The 23,452-nt window shown below is 44.7% G+C and overlaps 6 protein-coding genes across 6 annotated transcripts; all 6 read left to right on the top strand.

Moving 5' to 3' along the window:
* Positions 1 to 3,631: 3,631 nt before the first annotated feature.
* On the top strand, positions 3,632 to 5,483 carry LOC108548415 (zinc finger protein CKR1-like). The gene is made up of 3 exons (XM_017901331.1): positions 3,632 to 3,759; positions 4,519 to 4,583; positions 5,180 to 5,483. The coding sequence occupies exons 1-3, from the start codon at positions 3,632 to 3,634 to the stop codon at positions 5,470 to 5,472; spliced, it is 486 nt and encodes a 161-aa protein (XP_017756820.1). The 3' UTR covers positions 5,473 to 5,483.
* A 4,006-nt stretch (positions 5,484 to 9,489) lies between these two features.
* LOC108548462 (zinc finger protein 684-like) lies at positions 9,490 to 9,850 on the top strand. Its single transcript, XM_017901397.1, has one exon. The coding sequence runs from the start codon at positions 9,519 to 9,521 to the stop codon at positions 9,807 to 9,809; it is 291 nt and encodes a 96-aa protein (XP_017756886.1). The 5' UTR covers positions 9,490 to 9,518; the 3' UTR covers positions 9,810 to 9,850.
* A 4,125-nt stretch (positions 9,851 to 13,975) lies between these two features.
* LOC108548416 (zinc finger protein 83-like) lies at positions 13,976 to 14,958 on the top strand. Its single transcript, XM_017901332.1, has 2 exons — positions 13,976 to 14,130; positions 14,817 to 14,958. Exons 1-2 carry the CDS (start codon positions 13,976 to 13,978, stop codon positions 14,956 to 14,958), a joined length of 297 nt encoding a protein of 98 aa, XP_017756821.1.
* Positions 14,959 to 17,627: 2,669 nt separating this feature from the next.
* LOC108548460 (zinc finger protein 57-like) lies at positions 17,628 to 18,059 on the top strand. Its single transcript, XM_017901395.1, has one exon. It carries the CDS (start codon positions 17,637 to 17,639, stop codon positions 17,994 to 17,996), a length of 360 nt encoding a protein of 119 aa, XP_017756884.1. The 5' UTR covers positions 17,628 to 17,636; the 3' UTR covers positions 17,997 to 18,059.
* Positions 18,060 to 18,778: 719 nt separating this feature from the next.
* On the top strand, positions 18,779 to 19,305 carry LOC108548468 (putative uncharacterized protein DDB_G0282129). The gene has a single exon (XM_017901403.1). The coding sequence runs from the start codon at positions 18,794 to 18,796 to the stop codon at positions 19,127 to 19,129; it is 336 nt and encodes a 111-aa protein (XP_017756892.1). The 5' UTR covers positions 18,779 to 18,793; the 3' UTR covers positions 19,130 to 19,305.
* Positions 19,306 to 19,619: 314 nt separating this feature from the next.
* Positions 19,620 to 23,106, top strand: LOC108548417 (zinc finger protein 568). Its single transcript, XM_017901333.1, has 3 exons — positions 19,620 to 19,749; positions 20,992 to 21,168; positions 22,697 to 23,106. Exons 1-3 carry the CDS (start codon positions 19,620 to 19,622, stop codon positions 23,104 to 23,106), a joined length of 717 nt encoding a protein of 238 aa, XP_017756822.1.
* The last annotated feature ends 346 nt before the right edge of the window (positions 23,107 to 23,452 follow it).

Genomic DNA, 23,452 nt, shown 5'->3' on the forward strand with positions numbered 1-23,452 from the left:
TATATATATATATATATATATATGTATATATGTACATATATATGATCTCGTCGAATTGGACGACAAAGATACCGAGGCGAGAACATCCCCATCCCTGAGCCAGTTTCCCCGAAAGAAACGAGGACGATTACTTTTCCACGCAATCGACCACTCGACCGATTGAACGCGAGATCGATAACGCGATAATTGACGTCGCGTCGTAGCCTTTTCACTGATCGACAAAAAGGGTGATGCATAAGAAAGCTTTATAACGTAAAGTGAAGTTGTCATCGCGAATACGATCAAAGCCGTATTATTTTTGTCGGAGATCGTGCGTAGTTTAAGAATCAACGAGAAACGATCGAACGAATGCGACGATCGAGAAAAAGGTACTTTCGCTTCGATTCGTTCGACGACACGACGCGTTGGTTCCTTTCGTTTCAGTTAGGATCGTCTAGTTTAGAAACGGGCCTAAGCGGGCCGCTACCTAACGTAGAATAATACCCAAGATAGAGAATCTATTTAAATCAAAAAAATATATATTATATATGATATATTATACATATACATATACTTATACATATACATATACATATTGCATAGTAAGTTTATGGTGATGACGTAAGTCGTATGTCGTACGCGGTACGATCGAAGAAGAAGAAAAACGTGTCTTTCCATGCGAATTGGCCGGAACAACGGATCCATCGAGTTCGACTTTTCATCGCGATTGGATCTCTGTGATAACGATGTTAACGATTACGAAAAACGAAAAACGAAAAGGTTCGCGATCGTGGAAGGTTTGGACACGAAGGTGTAACGTCGATTTCGGGGTATAATTAGAGGCACGTTATTTTGAGAATAGATTTTACCGCGCTTCTTTCATCGACATCGAGGACAATACGAAACATCAGGGAACGATCCTTACGATAATTTCGCGCGTTACACGAGCTAACTTCGAGATCCAACGAATGCGAGAAAGAGGGAGAAAGAGAGAGAGAGAGAGAGAGAGAGAGAGAGAGAGAGAGAGAGAGAGAGAATCCTCGATCAAAAGGACCAAAGATTCGACGAAGAATAATCTCGAGGCAAGATTCTAGTCAAATGGAAGCTCGATGACGGTTCCGTTAGCCGGCCAACCGCGACTCAGCGAAGAAGCGTATCGATAATGTTCTATAGCGGCGTTGAATCTCGTATTTATCCCCGTAGGGCATAAACTTTTGCCAAACTTTTCACTTTCTTCCCGTCTTCCTGTCCTTTCTCCGTCGAACCTCTTATCTTTTCTCCGCGCTTCTCTGGATCCTGCGCGCGGAGCATCGCGGCGAGTTCCTGCAACTTTCCGCCTGATCTTGTATCTTACGAATCGTTCGATTAAACCTAAGCTATAGACGTAGACGATCGACCACTATCCTAACCTCGCGGGTCTTCCTCTTTTCCCTCTGGACGATGTCGTCGATCGTGTTTTCTCCGCTATTTCTTCGCTCCATTTATCCGTCTTTTCTCCGAAATCGCGAAATCACCGATCGTGTCTCGCCACGCATCGATGTGCTCCACTCAACGCGACTTTTCTTCTACTCGATTATTCGACGACGAAGCATCGACGAGATGTACGAGACAACTGTGAACCTCTCAGCTTCCACGCGCTCGTTCTCGTTCTCGTTCTCGTACTCGAGCTTCTGCTCGACCATCTTCTTCAACGCTTCGAAAGCAAATTCGCACGGAAACCTCGCGATTTGCGTCTTTTTTTCCAAAGGCTGCTTGCATCGGCACATCAGCCACTTTCGTTTCTTCCTCGCAAGCTTATTTGCGATCAACGATTCCAAGTGATTCTTTTAAAAAGATTCCATGTGCCTCAAAACGCGATCGGGACGTTTGACCGTTATTGGTTCCAATCGAACGTTGTATCGTTATTGTATTTCGTGTGCGTTCTCCCGCCCAATCCGATGCCGAATCCGAATCCCAATCCGTCGTTTTCGTTTCCAAGATCCAAGCCAAAGCGTAATGTTACTTTCAAGATAACGCCCCGTTAACGTTGTTCGATGATACACAGACAAATAAAAGAAGCTTCGAAGACGATATTCGTTGCTACTCTTAGCGACTGGCGAACCGTGAAGGAGACGGAACGCGTGTTTCGAGATCGAACGGACCGGAAAATGGGAAAACCGATGTCGTTGCGACGAATAATAGAGGGAATAACGAAGATGAAAAGAAAAAAGATAAAGAGAGGGAAAAAGGAATGAAAGAAACAGGAAGAAAAGGTTATGCAATGTTTCGTTCGCATTGAAATCTTTGCACGCATATAAATACGAATAAAGCGTAATAGAAGCGCCAAGACTGATTATAAACATCGTAGGAAGTGAGAGGTATACATTTATTACGAACGTTTAACACGGTGAAACGTAGAGTTAGAAAGCCGCGCGCGCGTCCATACGCGACGCGGTTCATAGTGCAAACGCGAGTCAGGTATTCGTTTCTGATTTTCGTTCGAGGGGTAGAACGGTGTACAAAGGAGGATGGAACGAAAGGATTAACACGGTGCCGGGGAAGCGATTTCGTCGAATATATTCAACGCGTCTGCGACGATCGTTGAACATTGAATAAATTCGACCGAGATCCCTCTTCGTCCGAGCACGATCGCCGTTGTCGTTGCAACATTTGTGCCAATATAAACGAGGCTGGTCACGCGATCACTTTTACGAACGATTACGCGCGAAATGCCTATAGAATTATTTTCAAACCACTTTATACGTATGGTACGCGATTAACCGCGTGGGAGCGTGTGCGCGTGTGCGCGTGTGCGCGTGTGCGCGTGTGCTAATTGTTCGACGAACGATACAGGTGTTATCGCCCGTAAGGTAGAGATACAATGTGCGCGCGAATAACCACGCAGAGGGATACGTGTAAATAAATATGACGGTTATATATGCGTGTAATGTGCGTATGATGCATAGGACGATGCGAAATGTCGACGATTCTTGGAGCGACGAGCGTGAGCCAGAAAATGGAAAGCTTAATCGTGAAAGCCGGAACATAAAGGAATACCTCTTGCTTTTAAGGAGATCGATGACGATAATAATTAGCACGTAAGCGTTCGACACATTTTTCTCCGTTCGCGGAGAAGCTTTCAGAAATGCCGACGATGATAGCGACGAGTAGCGGATAAAAGAAATATTATAGGCGAAAACGGAGAGAAAAAAGAAAAACAGATCGCATAATATTGTTCGTTCGCGTAACAAGTGCGAAGCATACACGATATATAAAACGACGCTCAGGCGAGTTCAGCGGGAATCGTATGTTGCGTATACAAATGTTACATATATACGATATATTCTTTATGGTTTATGATTTTTTGCGAATTTAAATATATAATTACCATTGTGAGTGTATCACTGATAACCATTGTGTTAGCGAGGATACTCGACGAACAATAAAGAATTTAATTATTCAGCAACGATTTGTCTCCTGCAATCTCGCACGTTCTCGCTTATGTCTTTTCCGGCCGGCGCGACGCCGCGCGTCCCGGCGCGTCCCGGCGCGTCCAGGCGCGTCGCGGCGCGATGCTGTTCTCTACTCTCGCCTCTCTGTGCCGCGACGCGATCGCTCAAACCTCTTAATGTCTCATTTTTTGTTTAAGCTAGCGATCGAATGGGGAATGAAAATGGAAGCGGAAATGGAAATGGAAATAGAAATGGGAATGGTAATGGAAATGGAAATGGAAATGGAAAAGAATCCGGGCATGTTATTTCGGCGACGAGTAGCAAGAGAATACCGGGTTCGCAACGGGATGTAATCGCGTGGTCGTTGTCGTCGTCGAGCATCGACGAATCTCGAAATCTATACGGTTTCCTCGTAGTGACACGTTTTTCGCTTTCTTTTTCAGGTCGTCTGATCTGTCACTGCGGGAGGCGCTTCAAGCACAGGTTCTCGATGATGTGTCATCAGCACGGCGAATGCGGAGAGGAATATCGGTGTCAGAGATGCACCTTTAAGACCAACAAACTTCATCTGTGGTTGCGTCACGTAAAGGCATCGAGCTGCTGTTCGCTTTAAAGAGGAACGCTGCTGTTATCTCCTATGAAATCTCGTTGACTGTAAAAACAAAAAAACAAAAAAACAAAAAAACAAAAAAACAAAAAAAAAAAAAGAAAGAAAGGAAAGCAAGAAAAAAAAGTAATATCGAGCATATATTTCGTAACTAGTTGGAGCGATTTAAAACTTGAAAATAGATTTTGGATACTTGACAGATCGAATAAACGTTGATGAATACGAAGCGAGTGTCCCTGTTCCGTCCGTCATAAACCGATTCGAACGAGCACGCTAAGAACGACACCGCGAGCGACGAGAATAAAGGGTAGGCGTTTTTGTGTACTTAGGCGCGTAAAAGCGTAGAAAGTCGGTCGAAAGAAGAAAGAAGAAAGCAGCATGTTTTAACGGCGAGATGGTGATGAGAAGCACAGACGACGAAGCACGAATGGGGTGTACGAAAGTGGTTAACGGAAGGCGCATTTCTGATTTCAGATGACTCGGGCCTGTTTCACGCGAAAGACGCGAGGCTTGCGTTCGAGAACTTACCGGAGCTGGCCTTGGTTTCCATAAACGTGAAGAAGCACGTATGTACTTGCGGCAAGCTGTACAGTCAAAAGAGTTCTCTCGATCGGCATCTACGGTACGAGTGCGGAAAAATGCCGAACGTGCCGTGTCCTCAGTGCGGAAAAATGTTTAAGCATAGACACCACGTGACGCAGCACTTGAAAAGTTGCCGTCTCAGAGATTTAAGGAACTCGGACTTTACGAATTGTTAGCCCACGTAGGATTTCGCGACGATCCTACGCCAACGATCGAGCAGATCTCGTCCCCCTCTCGGATACTACGCGCACCTGGCATCCGTTATTTTTGTAATTCATTCGTCGAAATTCGTCTCTAGTTTATTTATTCAGCGAAATAAAAGAGAAAAGGTCGAATGTTCCACGGGAATTTTGCGTTCGATTCCTCGTTTCTCTCACGGTCGACACGATCCTTCGAACCCGTTTATCCGTTTATCCGTTTATCCGTTTAAGAACCAGCGAAAAATCAACACCATTCAAAGAAAAGAGCCCCTACGATTGCGTTCTCCTTTGAGATACTCAGATCCATGCTCGCCATTTTCGTGATCGAGTCTTTATTCGTTTTAACGCTTCTATTACCGTTTGCTTGCATGATTTTGCAGGATCGGTGTGGCAACGACCGGGTCATCGGCGACAACGATCGAGAACGCGACAAGGAACGGATAACGCAAAGCGATCTAACGAAACGAGATTTTTCTGCGACACTTGTGGAAAATCGTACAAATGGAAGGAGTCACTGTTTAAACACAAGCGCGTCGAGTGCGGGAAATTGCCACAGTTTACTTGCGAGGTTTGCGGATACCGATTTATGCACAAGCATCATTTGGTTAAACATTTGGCCTCTATCCATCGAATGACTCCTTTGAACGGGACCGCCATGCTAGTCTTCCAATAACGGAGTTCGATCCCCGTCTCTACGAACATTTTCATCGTGGAAACGCTGTAACGATGTGTAAAATAAACTTTTACGATGACCCAACGTCATTCGTTGATTCGCCGCAACGATTTACGTATCTTTAGAAACATTTCTATCGACGAGCGAAGGTTCGAAAGGATCTTTCAGCGAAACCAACGTTTCCATTGTAATCGTTTTCTTTACAGATCGAATCGCGTGTACACCTTGTACGCGTTGTCCTTTTGTACGACAAGAACGCGATATACAACTCGATTACCATCTCATCTCATCTGTTTATCTCCTTGTTTAATAAATTTGTACAAAAATTGTCAGGGTTAATGCGCAATAAATCCCAAGTTCACTCGAGTTTGCAGGTCTCGCTTACTCGTGCGAAATTTTCACACGGACGAAGCAATTTTCTCGTTGGCCGGGAAGAACGAGTTTATCGTTTACGAGTGAATAGTGTCGGCTTGTCCGCACTCGGGAACAGGATGGGGAATAGCGTAAACTTCTCGATGGAAAGCTGCCCTCGACGAAAGAAAGATTTCAGGTAAGATTTTACATTCGCGCTACTAAATTCCTCCACTTCTCGTTTCGATTATCGACCGTTTCCAGTTTACACGATGTTAACGAAAGGTTTGCTTCCCGCGGGAAGCGCATTTTCATGAAGGAACCAGGACGATCTTTGGACATCTGATTTTGGGCATCCTCGACTTGGTTAGCTTTGATCGGTTCAATGGAAATCGTATCGTTGAAAAATGACTGATCGCCTTTACCTCATTTTCTATTACAGAGCGCAAAGTGAGAAGAAAAGTCGGCGATTAATAAGGCCGGAATTTGCGAAATGGGAAAACCATTGCAACATCTACGGAATATCTTACACGACCGGAAGAACACGTTGAAAGAGGGACGAGTGCGAGAAGAAAACGTCTACGAGATCGGCTTCCAACGAAAGTCGAATTTTTTCGCGATCACCAGAATCACGCTTTTATTTTTTGAGAAAGGAATTCGCGTGAAATTTTACTTCTTTCGTTTAGTTTTCTGAAATTCGTCGATTCGCGTGTTCGCGAGTCCACCACGGAAGATTTTCACTCACCATGCTACGTATAATAAAGCTTGCGAAAGAATACAAGCATATACTCAACGTCGTCGATAGCAGCTTATATTATTCGCTTCACACGCGATCGTCACCCGAAGATGCGCAATCACCAAAGCTCGAGATCAATCTTTGCATCTCACTTTCGAGTAGCAACGTGTATACCTCTCCCAGTATTCGAAACGCATCGATCATTCTTTCGCTTCTCGAATGTCGCATTTTTTGTTTCAAAGCTCACACATGTAAACTCGTTTCTACTTATACTATATATGCATATACATATTTATATATATATACACATATACACATATATATACATATGTATACATATATATACATAGCAAAGCACGCGTGTCGATAAGTTAGCAAAATACAAAAAAGAGGGGGAGAAAGAGAGAGAGAGAGAGAGAAGAGAGAGAATGAGAGAGAGAAAGAGTGAGAGAGAGAGAGAGAGTGAGGGGTGGCGGGAGGGAGGGAGAGAGAGGATCGCTAAGTAAATAACTGACATCATGGAAGATGAATTTTAAGGGAACGTGCTTTTACTATCGCCTAAACGAGATTAGATCGAATAATCGAAGCCTTTCGACCTCTAAATTGCAGGTAGTTGCTCGAGGAACAGGTTTTCGTCGCCGCGGGGCCAAGATTTCTTGCCGAAACCGTTTCCGTGCCACAAGTGCGGTAGATCGTACATGAACAAAGGCAGCCTGAAACGTCATCTCCACGACGAGTGTGGTAAGCCGCCTCGATACATCTGCAGCATCTGCGACAAAGGATTCAAGCAAAAGGCCAACTTCCAACGACACAATTCGACCATTCACGGCCGTATTTTCCTCCTTGGATCGTAAAGGACGGTCACAACGGGCGCGCAACTACGATGAGCCGTCTCGTCGCCCGAAGCTAACACCGTTTCTCACCTCACGGCTTCTTCCAATTGCATCTTTTTCTTCTTCTACTTCTTCTTCTAATTCTTCCTCTTCTTCTTCTCCCGAAGAGAATCGAATTTTACCGCGATGCTTCTATTACTTTCTTACTTCCTCACACTTTGTAGCTTCACGCAGCATTTACATTATCTTTTATGTAACCCACTATGCTATTTTTATCAACGATCTACACATAGTTAAATAGTAAAGGATTAAGCGACAAGGCTGACACGTGCAAGATTCCCCGCTTCTTTCGACCCTTTCGCGAGGTTTTCCGTTTTCGCTCGAAACTTCTCTGTACTTGCGGTCCCCCCTCTTTCGCTCTCATTCGCTTTCACGCTTCCTTCTTTCTTTTGTCCTTTTGGTTTTTCTTTCTTTTCTTTCTCCGTGGAGAAAAAAAAAACGAAACAAAAATTCGATTTGCCGGGAATGCGTACGAAACGCGAGAATGCGATCGACTCTGAAGAAAGTGCGACGTTAAAATTCATTTGAGAAATTTCATTCTACGAGCGATGTTCTGTGATACGTTGAATAATGATTGTTGTACGATATTTGAAAAAATTCGTGAAAACGATGTTCGCCGAGGCCTTGGTTAAACGTTAACTAGTTTCGCAACGTGTTACTGTAGTTTATTATAATTTTATTATAACTATCGAAATACGCGATAATAAAACTGTAATTGCAAGGGTACACTATTGTCTCAGATCTTTCGAATTCGTCCGTAGTCGCTTAAATATCTTCGGATTCCAACTGTTTCAAGATATCCATCGTTTGGAAGGACTTGCAGTCAGCCACACTCATCACTGAAGACGAGCAAGAATTGAAGAATCGTCCCACGAAGATCGACGCAGTATCTACGCAGTACCTACGCAGTACCTACGCAGTATCCGAGCAGAGAATAGCGAATCCTTGTTTGCTTTGTCGGACGATAAAATCGGTTATCTAACAGTCGCGTTTCTTCCTTTTCGCTTTCTCTCGTGTTTCTTTTTACGATTTTTCGATGAAAAGGAGAAAACCGGAGAAAAAGAAAGGCAAAAATCGAAACCTGCTTCGGATCTACTAAACCGCTACCGAAGATGTTACGATATCTGTTAAATCACGAGAAACGCGCTGTATTCGCGGAATATTCGTCGAATTAATCGACATTCGATTTTGATTTCAGGTCGGTCCATATTTCCGAGAAACGTTGGTCAAGACGATTTCCGGAAGCCGTACCCCTGCTCCAAGTGCACCAGGTCCTACACGAACAAAAGCACGCTGAATCGTCACTTGCGAGAGGAGTGTGGCAAAATGCCGCAATACTTGTGCCGTTATTGTCAGAAAGCGTTCAAGCAACGCTCGAATTTTCAGCGACACGTGTGGACGGTTCACGGATGTCTCATGTGACCCGAACGCTTTCAAATTCTCCAACCAGTCCGATTATAATCGATTATCGAATCGACGTAATCTCGACGATAGCGCGCCAACGTTTACTTTTTGCCGAACTTTTCGTCGATAACCGATAAAGGAAATCGACCTTTTACGCAGTTTGTATTCGTCGACGTTTTGGGCAAGGTTACTACTACTCCAACTTTGTACGCACCGCAGAATAAAGGCACAATTTTCCTTCTCCATGCATCGCCAACTACTACCCTTACTTTTTTCTAATCACTTTTTTTAATCGCTTTTAACAATCATCATTCGTTTAACGTACACCCGGCCATCGCTTGTCGCTTAAACTCGAATCGCAGTGTTACTCGGTGACGAGTCATCCCCGTCATCGCTGAATCGATCGAATTCGCCAACGAGCCTAGCCACCAGCGATGATATATATATATATATGTATCATCGCTTAACCTAAGGCTAGGCTCTCGGAAAAGTAACGGGATTGCTTATCGTTAGGGAAAAATCGTAAAAGTCTTTGGTCTTTCCCGAAGCGACTCGGCATCCGAAGCGAGATGCAGGACAGCTTACAGGTAGTAAGTCGCGAGGTAACGTAACGTCGTGGAAACGTGGAGGTGTCTAACGAGCCAACTACGATTTCAGGGTGGATGCCGGCGATAGGTCACGGCGGTATGGCAAACTACCAATTCTACCAGTGCAACATGTGCGGTAAAACCTACTCTTGGAAGTCCTCGTATCATCGACACTTGCGGGAGGAATGCGGCAAGCAGCAGAGGGCAAAGTGCAAAAACTGCGGTAGGCAGTATCGCTGGCGAGATTCTCTGAACAAGCACTTGAAGTACGAGTGCGGAGTGGAACCGAAATACGCGTGTTCGACGTGTGGCAGGAAGTTTCGTCACAAGCAGTTGCTCACGTCCCATTTGAGGAAGTTTCATTGAACTCTCTTTCCCCGAGCGTCGTTTAACCATAATACCGAGAAAAAGCATACCTACGTATACGCATAGATATTTGGAAGAGAGGGAAAGGATCGTTTTACGTTCGACGTTAGACGTTAGTCGGTAATTCTCCCACGTTGCGTTAGCGGTTGCGACGATTCACCGGAACTCGTTGTTTCGCGGATAGCATACCGTTTACCCTATACTGGAAGCAATAAAGAGGAGTGTACTTGTGATTCGGCTGATATTTCACCTTCTTCGATTTCCTCCTTCATCCCTCGGGCTTGCTTCGCGGTCCTTAAAACGCGTGCCGAAGATAGCCAGCGGACGATAAGCATGGCCTTCTTCGTGGCAAACGTATCGTTGGATCGTTGACTCGCAACAACGCGCCAACTAAGATAGACGAGTCGCGCGCGAGATAAAGGATACTGAACGGTCAAGAAAACTCCCGTTAATCTCGTTAATCTCTCCTTGTCTTTGTCATCTGTTTCAGACTCGAAGAGGGACCTGAATCGCGTCAACTACGACGCTCCGTTTACCTGTTACAAGTGCGGGAAACGTTACACATGGACGGACTCCTTGACCAGACATCTTCGCGAAGGCTGCGGAAAGTTACCCAGGCACAAGTGTACCCTCTGCGGCAGAAAATTCAAACGCAGAGATTACTTGTTGCGTCACGAAAATAACGTTCACAAGGCAGAGTGAACGCGATTCCGTTCGAATCTCGGAACGTTTCCTAACCTATTCCGTCGAGAATGTCGAATTTTGTTCCTTTTCGAAACCGATCGAAGCAATCGTCCCGAACGGTAACGCGTGTGGCCGTATCCTTTTGGATAAAAGACAAACATTTTTATATCGCCTTTTCCCGACCAGTTTTTGAAACATTCCGAACAGCGAGGAAAAGCACGAGGAAACGTTAGAATGCGTTCTGTCGCTTGCGTTACCGGTATCTCTTCCCGAATCGAAGCGCATTCGCGATATCGATCCGTTCGTTTATAAGACTGATTACACACCATCATCGATCCGAAAGCGGTCGTTGAATTCTCCATTCGGAATTTTCCAATTCCGTCGCTCGAATCCCAGACGTTGTAAAGGATCGTACGAGTGCGATTCTACGCATCGAGTCCGTCGAATCGAGTATTTGTTAACTAAAAGTAAAATAACGAATCTTATAATTTATTGGTGTCGACATTGGACCATCGAGTCGTCGTGTTCACACTTTGTATCCGTAACTTTTCTAGCGTCGCTTAACATTTTGATACGTTTAAAGTGTACATAAATTTTTATACGTGTTCCCCGTGTTTACGGAACGCATTGTTTATCGTTTTATAAGACTAAAGAGGCAAAGGAAGAAAAGAAGGAGAAAAGAAAAAGCTATCCTTCTGAGAATATGCGATGTAAATAAGGCGTGGTGCTGCGTCACAGCGACTTTCGTCCTTCGTTTCCCGTATGTAATTGTTACGATTTACGATACGAATAATCGATCGAGACGAGCGTCCAGTATAAAGGGGAAACGATTCCTACGTGAAAATTAAGATTTCCACGTCAAGTTCGAGAACACGTTCGAGAACGTGGAGGGAACGTTGAATCGGACGAATTTAAACGACGCCGATGTTCGAGCTTTCAGCTGCGAACTATTTTAATGCGAATTTCGCGATGATATCGATCGGTCGATCGATCGATCGATCGATTGAAAACGATCCGCAATTTTAATAAAGCGTTTTTATCGAAAGCCACGAGTATCTTGAGTTATTGCGCTCGATATACGTACATAGGTCGTCATAGGTTTGTTTCGTTTCGCATTCACGAGGAGCGGTTATACGCGATAGGAAAAAAGGCTAAGAAGCTATTCGAGTAGGCGTACCTCTGAACGTAATTACAGAAACTGCATTGTTCTTTCAGCTTACTGCGGTTCAGACTATTACAAGAGACTTGGGAGACACTTCTGTTCGAATTGCGGCAAGGAATACAAATGGATGCAATCGCTGGTTAGACACGAAAGAGAAGAATGCGGCAAGGATCCGCAACACTGTTGTCCCGTTTGCGGGACAAAAATTCGCCACAAATGGATGTTGAAGAAGCATTTGATCAACGTTCATCATTGGGTTATTTCGAACGGAAAGAACGTTTAATCTTCGGACTACCGATCGAGCGGTTACGATCTGTGTCGGTCAACGCGCGTAATCACGGCGACCATTTTTTCACGGAAAACAGTTCGCTTGTACTCTCTCGTGCGTTACGGTCGCTTAAGGATGTACATTTTATACACGAAATTGTATTTATGTACGTTATGTAAAATTTGATGAATAAATTCAGCTAATGAAACGCGTGATGCGTAGCGAATTAGTCACGGTGAATGTCGTTCCGATCTAAGGTGCAATAGAAACCAACGATTGAAACGTTTCCTTACATTCGTGGGATTCGCAAGTTCTATCGTACGATAAACAAAACACGACAGAGTAATTCGATGTTTCGAGCGTGAGCAGCGGGAAAGAGAGAGAGAGAGAGAGAGAGAGAGAGAGAGAGAGAGAGAGAGAGAGAGAGAGAGAGAGAGAGGTTCTTGCGATACCTGCGAACGAAAGGTTCGAGAATACGAAATATTTACGAACGTATCGTCCGTAATATAGATTGATCGAAATGATAGTACAAATTCGCTGTGTCGTTAATTTTTAGGACTGCTTAGGAAGCACTTCTGCGACAACTGTGGCAAGGTATATAAATGGAGGGAATCGTTGCAACAGCATCGTCGACTAGAATGTGGAATCGAACCCAAGTTCGGCTGCATCTTTTGCGGCAGAAGATTCAAGCATAAGCATCATTTGAAAGAACATTTGAGGAGACGTCATCAGTACGATCAATCGAAAGTCACTTGGTTCAACAAACAATAAATCGACGCGTTTCTTTCGTTTCCTATCTTCTTCCAATTCCACGGTGAAAACGCGATACGAATGAAAGGGAGGGAGTGAGTGAGTGAGTGAGTGAGAGAGAAAGAGGGATAGAGAGAGAGAGAGAGAGAGAGAAAGCGAAGGGTAAAGTCGGTTCGGTTTGCCGTTTGCAATGGTTACGAAAAGCAAATCGACTGCGGACCATTCGTCGACGTCGATGTTCCTTTGCGACATGCTACTACGAGTCTTTTATTCCTAACGCGATCCCCTTGGATACGGTATTATTATAAAATTGTATGTACACGTTGTTTCAAACTTGGTAATAAAAGATATTGTTTCGTCACGTATTTGAGGTGAAGTTGAAGGGGTAGTTTTTCGTTAACACATGGAAAGTGTATACTTGCGTTCGTTGAATTGGACGGGCACCTCGTTCGTAATGCTAATAAAAGTGTATCTCTTTGTGATTTCAGATTTACCGATTTTTGTCATTCGTTCGAGCTATCTCTGTAACAACTGTGGAAAAACGTATAAATGGAAAGAATCGTTGAACTTGCACAAACGCATGGAATGCGGTATCGAGCCACGATTCTGTTGCAGAGTCTGCGGAAGAAGATTTAAACACAAGCACCACCTCACGAAGCATTACAAATCTATCCACAATTACGTCGATCAGTGTTGATCGATGATCGATGATCGACCGGACCGAATGCACTCGAAGGACAATCACGATCTTTCTGACCGTGCTACGAGATTCGTTTCTAGCCGTACGAAATCACGAACGAGCGTCGAATCTCGCATACCCGATAGAGAGTACCTCGAAGATATTTTGCAGGATAATTTAGACGAAGAAAAACCGAGACTGACGATACTACGAGTAGAAAAGCGATATTTCGAAAATGTTCGAGAAACTTCGGCATTACTCGATGTACACGTATGTTAATGACAATGATTCGATAAACCGCTAGCTTCGCAACTAGAGGAGCGCGGAGATAAATCGGAGGCTGAGCAATAAACGTAACGAACAAAGTATTTCTCCGAGTATCGATGTCGATGTTCATTTCTGCGAGCAGCCGCATGCTCGTTCATACCGAAATTCTCTCGTACCTGTTCGCTTGATCGTACAAAAACGATTTCTACTCTCCTACGGTTTTAATTTAAGTAAACTCGCAAAGGATCCGCGTCGCAACCGATCGTTCGTTCGTTCGTTCGTTAGGATGAATCCTCCGCGGTTTTGAAACGCGACGCGTTACGCGCTCCTACGGCTTTTGCATCCACGCACGACTCATGATTTGTGTTTCAGGTGAGGCTGCTCGAGAAACCGTTTACCCGTGCAGAGTATGCGGCAAGATCTATTCGAGAAAATCCTCCATGTACACGCATCTCCGCCTTTGCGGAAAGGAACCGAAATTCAACTGCGTCCTTTGCGGCAGAAGGTTCAAGTACAAGCACAGATTGCAGTCGCATCTCACCTCGAATTTGCACAGTCAAGGATTTCGATAATAAAGAGGGACAGGTTCGGAACAAAGTCCGAACTTTATCGCGACAATCTCGAATATCGTACGCACAATGAGTGAGTGACAGGATGACGATGCCGATGATGACGATGACGGTGGTGTGGTGATGGTTGTGGTGGTGGTGGTGATGGTGGTGACAATGATGACGATGCTGCTGCTGCTGCTGCTGCTGCTGCTGCTGACACAACGACTCTTCGACGCACGTTTTGTATCGGATATTTAAGATACTTTAAACTCTGTACAAATCAACTCGACGAATTTATTTGACAAAGTTGGAGAAATTCTGGGCTTCCAGCAAATTGTAAACGCGTAAACTTAACTAGAAAGTTTGAATAAAGACTCGATAAGAATTGAACGACGAAACGTCTAATTTCTGTCAAAGGTTATCGAGGGTAGGTCGCTTTCGAAGATGCATGTTATTCGAATTAATCGCTGATAAGAAAAGCGTCGCGTGGTAAACTGCTTGGTAAACGAGCGAACGAATCAATTTCGAGAATTCTGTACGGTATTTGCTTAACCGTTTCGTTTAGCGTCTAGTGCGATGGAAAGTAGCGTGGAGAAGGGTAAAATCGAGAAAGGTAACCGAATGCGATACGCTTCTTCTTTTGCAGCTCACTCGCAGAAGGTGTGGATCTGCTTTCAATGTGGCAAACGTTATCAGTGGCGTGGTTCCTTGAAGAATCATATCCGGGTGGAATGTGGCAAAGAACCTACTTTCAAGTGTCCCATTTGTGGCAGGAAGTTCAAGCATAAGCATCGATGGCAATCTCACGCGAAATCCATGCACCGTATCAATTTGTAACGAAGCACTTTTGCAACTTTCCATGTTACTCTAAGAAAAACAGAAAGAAATGGAAGAGAAACTTTTGTCGCAAGTCCGAGAAGGTTTTCGAACCGACTAGAATGTTAAAATGTGAAAATGTTTCAATACAGTATGAAAAAAGATAAGAACGTATCCAAAAGGTTCCATACCCCATTGTTTCTTTCATTTCCTCGCGCGTTTCGTCGCAGAGTCATCGAAAGATCGTCGCGTTCGGAAAGTTCATCACGGTTCGCGTTACCGGTAGCTTTTGGTCGTCTTTCGCGAGAAACACGACGCGTCCGAAAGAAACGGATCGATGTAAGAGCGAGAAAATAATTGGTGAATTTTTCTTTCCAGCCACCTCGGAGAAATTGTGGTGGTGCTTCCAGTGTGGTAAGCGGTACATGTGGAAAGACTCGCTGAAAAAGCACCTGCGATTGGAATGCGGCAAGGATCCCACGTTCGAATGCCCGATTTGCGGCCGGAAGTTCAAGCACAAACACCGTTGGCAGTCGCACACTAGACTGATACATTATCTGAACACGTGACCGACGAAACACACCGGAATCTAGCTAGTCTCCACGCGCTAGTCCATCCTATACGAAACTAACGCGACGAACGAGTTGCAACTGTGATTACACGCTTTAAGGCACTGTGATCGATCCTATTACGTCACGAAAGTTACTTATACGCTTGTCCTGGCAATTTTGTTTATTTCGCAAAATAAACGTTGAGCAATAACGAACCGACGAAAGAGATTTCGCGTGGTATTCGTACAACAGGGTTGCTCGTCGAACTTTCTCGCTGGTAAAGACTAGCGAAAGAAACGAAGGAAATCGAACGGAGAAAAGAGAACAAAGATGCGAAAACGAAATGCTTACGCGTTCTCTCCGTAAGTATAATTCACGAAACGAGACGTACTCGGCTACGTTTTCGCGTCTCCAGTGGGACGCTCTGCGAAATTTCATAGTCGCACGCTTTTCGTCGTGAGTAAACGGCGATTACGCTCTATCCATGGTACATACGCTCCTCCGCCATTTCTCGCTCTTGTCGTTCGCCTCTGTTTCCACTTTATTCCAAACGATATGAAAATTCCACGCGTTTTACGCTGGTCGTAGGCCGTGTCTGACCACACATCCCCTTTCGTCGTATCGCGTATAAATATCGAATCGAACGCGTTCTCCTCTTACTGACTGGCGTTTCGTCTTTTCTCTATTTTCCAGTGCCAAGGCTGACGGTGACGAACATCGAAAACCTACGATACAAGAGGCGACCAGTGATTCACAAGTGTACCAGATGCGGGAAGGGTTATCAGCTGGAAACTTCGCTACGGAGGCATCAAAGGCTCGAGTGCGGGGTGGAGCCGAGGCAAAGCTGTCAAATTTGTGGGAAAAAGTTCACGCATAGGTTCAAGTTGACCCATCATTTGGCTTCGTGTAGAAGAAAACGGGAATACTACGGAACGATATAGATCGCGAACTCCGTGTTGGTATCCTGGTGATCGTACAAACCAGAAGAAAACCAAATAATCTTTAGGCCTATCGACTAAAATTCGATATACGTGACGCACGATGGTTCCGTTGCGCAAAAGGGACAGAGGACGGAGAGCGCGATAACGAGCAACGGTGTGAACGAACCACCGACTAACGATCACGATAGAGCTTCTTCGAGCCAAGGGTGCAAGATTAACGGGATATTCGAGATAGCGAGGATAACGTCGATGAACGTTTCCTCGAACGTGATAGAAAGTAAATGCTTCGCGATGATTGCCTTTCGACGTTGTTGGCAAAGAGAGTCATCTTTCTCTTCCCTTTCGATTAGATCGCAGAAGGGTGTCGTGGTTCGAATTTTTCCGATGCATTCGCGCGAATAACGACGATAAAGGAAAGTTTTTCCCAAAGCAAGATAACTATATCAGATATTTATCTTTTTATACGTAGCTTATTTATAACTGCGAACTTGGAAAATTGTAATTTTATAATACGGTACGACACAGGTGCTGTCTTTTATACGGTTATCGAGGCCGGGTTATCGACGAGTTTGTTCGCTTCTAACGAAGAAAAGAAAAAAGGGAAAGGAAGGAAATGGAAAAACGGGGAAGAAGGAAAAGGAGAGTGCGTGCGAGAGAGGGAGAGAGTAAATCTGTGTTGGATAGAAAAAGAGTCGATGCGAGAGCACAACTGAACCGTTGTACAGTTTTTACACGATTAAATAAATACACGTTTTCCTCTATAAAACGATCGTTTGCCCAACTTGGTATGTCATCGAAAACTAAAACTCAGGGTCGTGTTTCATCGGAAATGCAAGACACCCCGTATTCTCTTTCATAACAATTTAGTCTTTCGCTTGCCCCTTTATGGCCATTTCTGCTCTTCTTTGTTACATCCTCTTCTCCTTCTATATCTAATCTAAATTTTTCCCCTTTCTCGGGAAAGCTACGCCGACCGTGACGAAAAAGTCCCGGGACATTGCAGGGACATGGCGCACTTAAAGCTCGCTTAATCCCCGTTTCGGAGGAAAATATCCTTCCTCTTTGATCCCGTTAAGGACGACATACGACAACGAGAGTTGGATGCGAGAGTCTAGCGTCTAACGAACGAATCCTTTCGTTTCAGGACTATTGGCGTCGATGCTGCTGTCGCAGGACGTGCAGCAACCGCAGGACAATAGCGAAGCATTGTGGAGTCAGTTACCGTACCCCGGCTTGCCTTACGAACCGAACAGAGCTGAGAGACGAAAAGATTCAAAGGATACCGATTCCAAGTACGCTTGCAACAGGTGCGGGAAAACTTACAAGGCCACCACGTCACTGAGTCGTCACAAGCGACTCGAGTGCGGCGTCGTGCCTTGCGAAGTTTGCCCCATATGCGATCGAAGATTCAAGCACAGATTCGTCTTGAACTCGCACATCGTTGGATGCCAGAGAAAACTGCGGCACATTATCCAGAAAAGCGGTGACTCGCCGGTATTCAACGAAGAACGAGAGTAACCGTTCCACGGACCGACGTCTTTCCAAATTCGGCAAACGTCCCAGCATTTTCATTCGCCAACGCGTCGACCCTTTTCCATTCGACTTGGACCACATCGAGAAGTACAGATCTGCGTGCATCGTCGACTCGAGCGGTCCCGAATAATTTCACTTTTATAATAATAATCGGAAGTAATCGCGTGTTCGAGTCGAAACGAGTTTATTCCTTCACGAATGATAGATTAATCGTTAATCTGCGATGTATATAACGTTTTTTTAATACTCGAGAAGGAGGGTAACGGAACGCGAAGGTACGAAAAGGAAGGAAAATGTACGCCGCGGGTGTACGAAGCTCTGCCGGCTTGTCCATTACGTTCCGTATACCTTTGCTTCGCCGAAACGCATACCAAAAACCATTTTCAACCGTAACGCTTTATATTTCGCCGTTTTGTATGTATCGACAAATAAACGAATGTAAACTGTCAAAGATAATTGCATCGACGTGTAATCGAAACGACGTTGTTTTCCAGCATTTCTCAAACTGACATTCTCTCTCTCTCTCTCTCTCCCTCTCTCTCTCTTTCTGTGTGTCGTTACTCGTGCAATTTGCATCGCATCGAATCAAAAACGCGCGCAATTCCTTCCACCCTTCGTTCACGTCCGAATTCACGTTTACCCGCAACCATCTCTCTAACCATCCCTTTGCCCCGAGGTATGTTAGCTCTCGTTTAATGCTGCTTGTTTACGAGTGTGTTACTTCGGCAGGTTTTCTATCGAAGAACGTCTGGAACACGTTGAACGATTATCGAAGCGCTTCGATGGACGACCTGTTGCTGAAAGAAAGGAACTTCAACGACGCGTACTACTATCCGTGTCCTGTGATCGATCCAAACAAGAAACAGCAACAGTTGCAGCAGCAGCAGCAGCAGCAACAGCAACAGCAGCAGCAACAGCAACAACAACAACAACAACAACAACTTTTCACGTGTGCGCTTTGCGGCAAAGAGTACACTTGGATGTACAGCCTGCGTCGACATCAGCTGCAATGTGGCAACAAAGAAGCGAGAAACAAGTGTCATTTTTGCTCGAGAAAATTTTACAGGCGCGACAGACTGAAAGAACATTTGCTGGCACATCATCCGGATTTGATTTAGAGATTAACGAACGATAATACGACCTCTCTGAAAAACTTCGAGTCCCTTCCTAGCGATTCGAGGGATACCTTTCGATCGTGTTCGAACGTTTTGACGTTCCTTTCAAATTGTACACCCCCTCGTATATATCGTTCGTACCGATGACGCGATTGAATCCGAGAAAATGTATTTTTCCCGAAAGCCATCGATTTAATAAAGTTATTGATAATTAATACGCTTATAAATTCACTACGCGAAGCTGCCCGAGGTGCGGGCCGCGCAAGTATCGACAAGAGTAGTAGATGTATCCAGTTTCTCTAGACTCGTTTCACCCACGTTAATCCTATCAATCGCGAATCCGTTGGATCACGATTAATCCGCAGTAATCGATTTTTGTCGCATTGCAGACGGCTCCAATCCGATCAACGACTTCGAGGAGTTTGAATCGAAGGATGTCAAACTGATTCCGGAGATGATTAGACCACGCGTGAGTCGCGGACAGGTTAGCACCATGCAGAACTACATGTGTGGAGAGTGTGGAAAAGGTTACAAGTGGATGGCGAATCTTCGCAGGCATCAAAGACTCGAATGCGGAAAGCTGCCCAAGCATCACTGCAGAATATGCCGGAGGGAGTTTTATCGTAGATACGAATTAACGAATCACTACAACACCAAACACAGTGTTTCATAAGTTGTCGGTGATTTTACGTATTTTCAATCCGTCGAGTGTGAATCTCGATCGAACGTGACGTAACTCTCGGCACACACGCGTAGGACACTTTGCCGTCGTGTGTCACTCGACCGAGTTTAGCGAGCGACAAAACGATCTGGGTTTGCGGCCAAGTAAACGGCCGTGATCGAGTAGTCAGAGTAATCTAGCGATAGTCAGTAATTCGTCTCTCCCTCTCCTCTTCTCGTTTAATCCCCCCCTCCCTCTCTCTCTCTCTCTCTCATTTTCTCTCTCTTTTTACGTATTTAACGTTACTCGACAACCACGCTGAAACGACGATCATAATTTATTCGGAACGCATGAACCGTGAACTAACAGTACGACATAACGTACGGGAAAACAGCGACGTGGCAACGGGCGGGAAGAAGCGGGAAGAAGCTTGATCGAACGTTTCTTTATAACCACTAATTTTCAATCTCAATGTACTCTATCTCCGCTTGTGTTTAAGCTTTGCTTCTCTTTCTCTTGTACCACAGAGGACGATTCGATCTAATCGGTTTTCATCTGCGAGGTGACGTCACGACGTCGATCATTTCGATCGAGAACAACGAACGAGATCCGCCTTTGGAAAATTTTCGTTGCTCTGCATCTTGCTTGTCTTAGGACAACGCGTCTCGGTGCAGAAGAAAACCGCGAATGTACTTCTGGTATTTAATGCGAAATGCGAAGGTTGCGTTCCGTACGAGATATAAAATACCTTCCGACTTTATGTGCGACGTTATCCTAAACGATTCCAGTCGAATGAAATATTTTTTAATTTTGTTACATTCGATCAATAAATGTCTGGCTTGATAGAAATACGTTTTGTCTGTTGTTCTTTATAAACGAGTGGAAATATACACGCACGAACCGCGAGTGGCGAATAAAAGCTACGGAAAACGTGGAAGATACGTTTCGCGTTGATCGCTTCTGGTTTATCACGCGACAGCTTTTGCCGCGATAAAACGGAAAAGCAAACGGAAAGAAAACGATTGAATTTTTATGCTCATTTATGAGAACTAGTATATTTATGCGCTTACTGCTTTCGAGGCAGCAGCCGCGAAAATTTGTGTCTCTTCTTTCGATGCATGCGTTGTCCCGTTCCATACGATCAATCGACTAAAATGTAGAGGAACAGTAATATTTGCTAACACGAACCGTTGGTTCTTCGCAGGAAAACGCGCGGACCTGAGCGATTGGTTCGTGAAGCAGGAGAACGAGTACGAGGTGCCGCAAACGTTGTTCGAGTTCGTGGCCAGCAGCTACGAGTTGGCGGAAGTGGAGGAACGAAAGAAGGCTGCGAAGAGCGTGATCTGCGAGGAATGCGGCAAAAGCTTCTCGAGGCTCGACAGTCTGCGAAGACACGAGAAGAACTATTGCAGAGTGAAAGGAGACAGAATGTACTGTCGTTTTTGCGGCAAAAAGTTCGCCAAGCCGCTCTCGTTGATCTCTCACGTGAAATCGGTGCATTCGACTCTCTTTTTGAAGTCGCAAATGCCATAGGAGAACCATATGTATAAAAAATATCGAGGGCTTTCTTTGCAAACAAAACTTTGACTTTGGTTTTTTTTCTTTCGCCTATTTCCCATTTTCTCTTTTACTTTGAAACGCGAACGTTAATCCTTCGCGTTCTGCGTTCAATCTCTCGTAGTTTTATTAATCGTCGTCGCAGTTTCAACTCGGTTCGTTTGAAAAGGAAGAAAGGAAAGTAAGAACGATTGAGAAAGAGACATATAAACACTCATACACACACGTACACATAAATCTCTGCTGTAGTTCAGCACTTTTGTTTCGAATAAGCACCACCGCGTTGTGTACATTTTTACGCATCGTCGACGCGACATATCGGAGTAAGTTTACGTGCTTTACGCGTGTAACGAAAACCCTACCGAGACGCGTTAGCTTCGCGCCCGTGTTCCTCTTTAAAATGACACGACGTACAAAGTGGAACAAGCACGAGTCGATTCGTATTATACGAAAACGACGATCGTTCGGTATTCGATGTCGTCGAAAGATCTCGCCGGCCTGCTGCAAATCGTCCAGTTTTTTCCATTTAGGGAATGGAACTCTTCGCGTCGTGTTTGTAAACGTGCATTTGTATAAATATGTATATATATATATACATATACATATACATACGTACATATATATAGATATTTATACGTACATATATCGGACGTAGCGGTGCTTATTTTATAGAGACGAGATGTTGGAAATTCGATGAGAGTAGTAGTAGTACCGTTCCATCGCTTTGAACGATATCGAATAATACGGGACGTGACATCTTTCGGGATGATCCTCCAAGACGATCGTTTCGTCGAGTTCCATCGCTCTATCACCTCCGATGCTCGAATCGTTGTAACGCTGTTAACGAGCATATCAAAGACAGAGAGCATTCGGAGCTGGACTGGAGTAGGATAATTGTAATAAACGAGTTTGCGACACGGGTTTTGTTGTACAATTTCTATTGGGAAAGAATTTCGTCTTATGCGCTATGTATGTATATCGAGGATGCTGTAAATGTACTTGAGCGAAGATCCGCGAGATCGAGCCGATCGACGAGAATAATTGTTTCTTCGGATGTTCGAAATCGAATAAAACGTTCTTGAAACCTATACTTTTTAATCTCTGCTTATCTGTTCGAAGGACTTTCTTGGTAAAGAACGCTCGTCTATAATCGTCTTTCTGATTACTAACGAAGTTGTTCGCATTATAACCAGCAAATAGTCACGAATCTCAGGCTTTTGCTCGAAAGCGAGATGAACGCAAGGTAATTTGGCTATAACGAAACACATGCATGCTTCTCCCTTTCTGAGAAAAACTAGCGCAACGCGATGCTGGGTAACTCACGTTTGTAACGGTGAAACGTATCTTTGCAGGTGAGAAGTCGGACAGCTGCTTGGAGAAAGAGCAAGAGGAGGACACGGAGATCTGCGAAATCTCGTTTCACGGCCAATTACCGATGAACTATCTCCTCTGCGACTCGTCCATCCTCAACTCCGTGGAAACGAGTATACTTCGGAAAAACGTGAAGTCTCATCAACAATTTCGGTGCGACGGTTGCGATCGAGCCTACACGCGGATGGACAGCCTGAAACGGCACCAAGCCAAATGCGACGCTTCGTTGGAGAAGCTGCAAGAGGAAGTGGAGTGGCTGCATCGTCAGAAATTTTACTGTAATCAGTGTGGCAAAGGTTACAAAAGGCTGGACACCTTGAGAAGGCATCAGAGACTCGTTTGCAGCGACAAGGAGACCGCATCTACGGTCTCCGATAAGCCGGCCACCTAATAGCAAACGTTACGCAACTCTGTCGTCTCGAGACTATTCCAACGCGTGTCGTCGCGCTCTGTATTTTTTCATTTCTTTCGTTGCATGGAAGAAAGTAGATTTCGTTTAATTATCATAGATGAATCGTCAAAGTAAATCCCTTCCAATCGCGTTACATCAATTTTCTTTTCTTCCTTCCTTCCTTCCTTCCTTCCTTCCTTCCTTCCTCCCCCACTCTCTCTCTCTCTCTCTCTCTCTCTCTCTCTTTTTCTCTCTCTCTTTCTCACTCTTTTTTTTTCTCTTTCTCTTTCTCTTTCTCTACTTCTCTCTTCGGTTCCTCCTTTCCCGTGTTTTCTTTTTCGACGAA

This window comes from Eufriesea mexicana, unplaced genomic scaffold (assembly GCF_001483705.2).
Source record: "Eufriesea mexicana isolate 0111107269 unplaced genomic scaffold, ASM148370v2 scaffold1523, whole genome shotgun sequence".
NCBI lineage: Eukaryota > Metazoa > Arthropoda > Insecta > Hymenoptera > Apidae > Eufriesea > Eufriesea mexicana.

Bases quoted from the DNA above. Each gene is read 5' to 3' on its own strand.
- LOC108548415 (XM_017901331.1), top strand. From the start codon at position 3,632: ATGGAAGCGGAAATGGAAATGGAAATAGAAATGGGAATGGTAATGGAA. The intron at 3,760-4,518 runs GTAATCGCGTGG...TTCACGCGAAAG, and splicing joins TACCGGGTTCGCAACGGGAT to ACGCGAGGCTTGCGTTCGAG. The intron at 4,584-5,179 runs GTATGTACTTGC...ATGATTTTGCAG, and splicing joins CCATAAACGTGAAGAAGCAC to GATCGGTGTGGCAACGACCG.
- LOC108548462 (XM_017901397.1), top strand. From the start codon at position 9,519: ATGCCGGCGATAGGTCACGGCGGTATGGCAAACTACCAATTCTACCAG.
- LOC108548416 (XM_017901332.1), top strand. From the start codon at position 13,976: ATGATTTGTGTTTCAGGTGAGGCTGCTCGAGAAACCGTTTACCCGTGC. The intron at 14,131-14,816 runs GTACAAGCACAG...CTTCTTTTGCAG, and splicing joins CTTTGCGGCAGAAGGTTCAA to CTCACTCGCAGAAGGTGTGG.
- LOC108548460 (XM_017901395.1), top strand. From the start codon at position 17,637: ATGCTGCTGTCGCAGGACGTGCAGCAACCGCAGGACAATAGCGAAGCA.
- LOC108548468 (XM_017901403.1), top strand. From the start codon at position 18,794: ATGGACGACCTGTTGCTGAAAGAAAGGAACTTCAACGACGCGTACTAC.
- LOC108548417 (XM_017901333.1), top strand. From the start codon at position 19,620: ATGCAGAACTACATGTGTGGAGAGTGTGGAAAAGGTTACAAGTGGATG. The intron at 19,750-20,991 runs GTAGATACGAAT...GGTTCTTCGCAG, and splicing joins ATGCCGGAGGGAGTTTTATC to GAAAACGCGCGGACCTGAGC. The intron at 21,169-22,696 runs GTCTGCGAAGAC...GTATCTTTGCAG, and splicing joins AAGCTTCTCGAGGCTCGACA to GTGAGAAGTCGGACAGCTGC.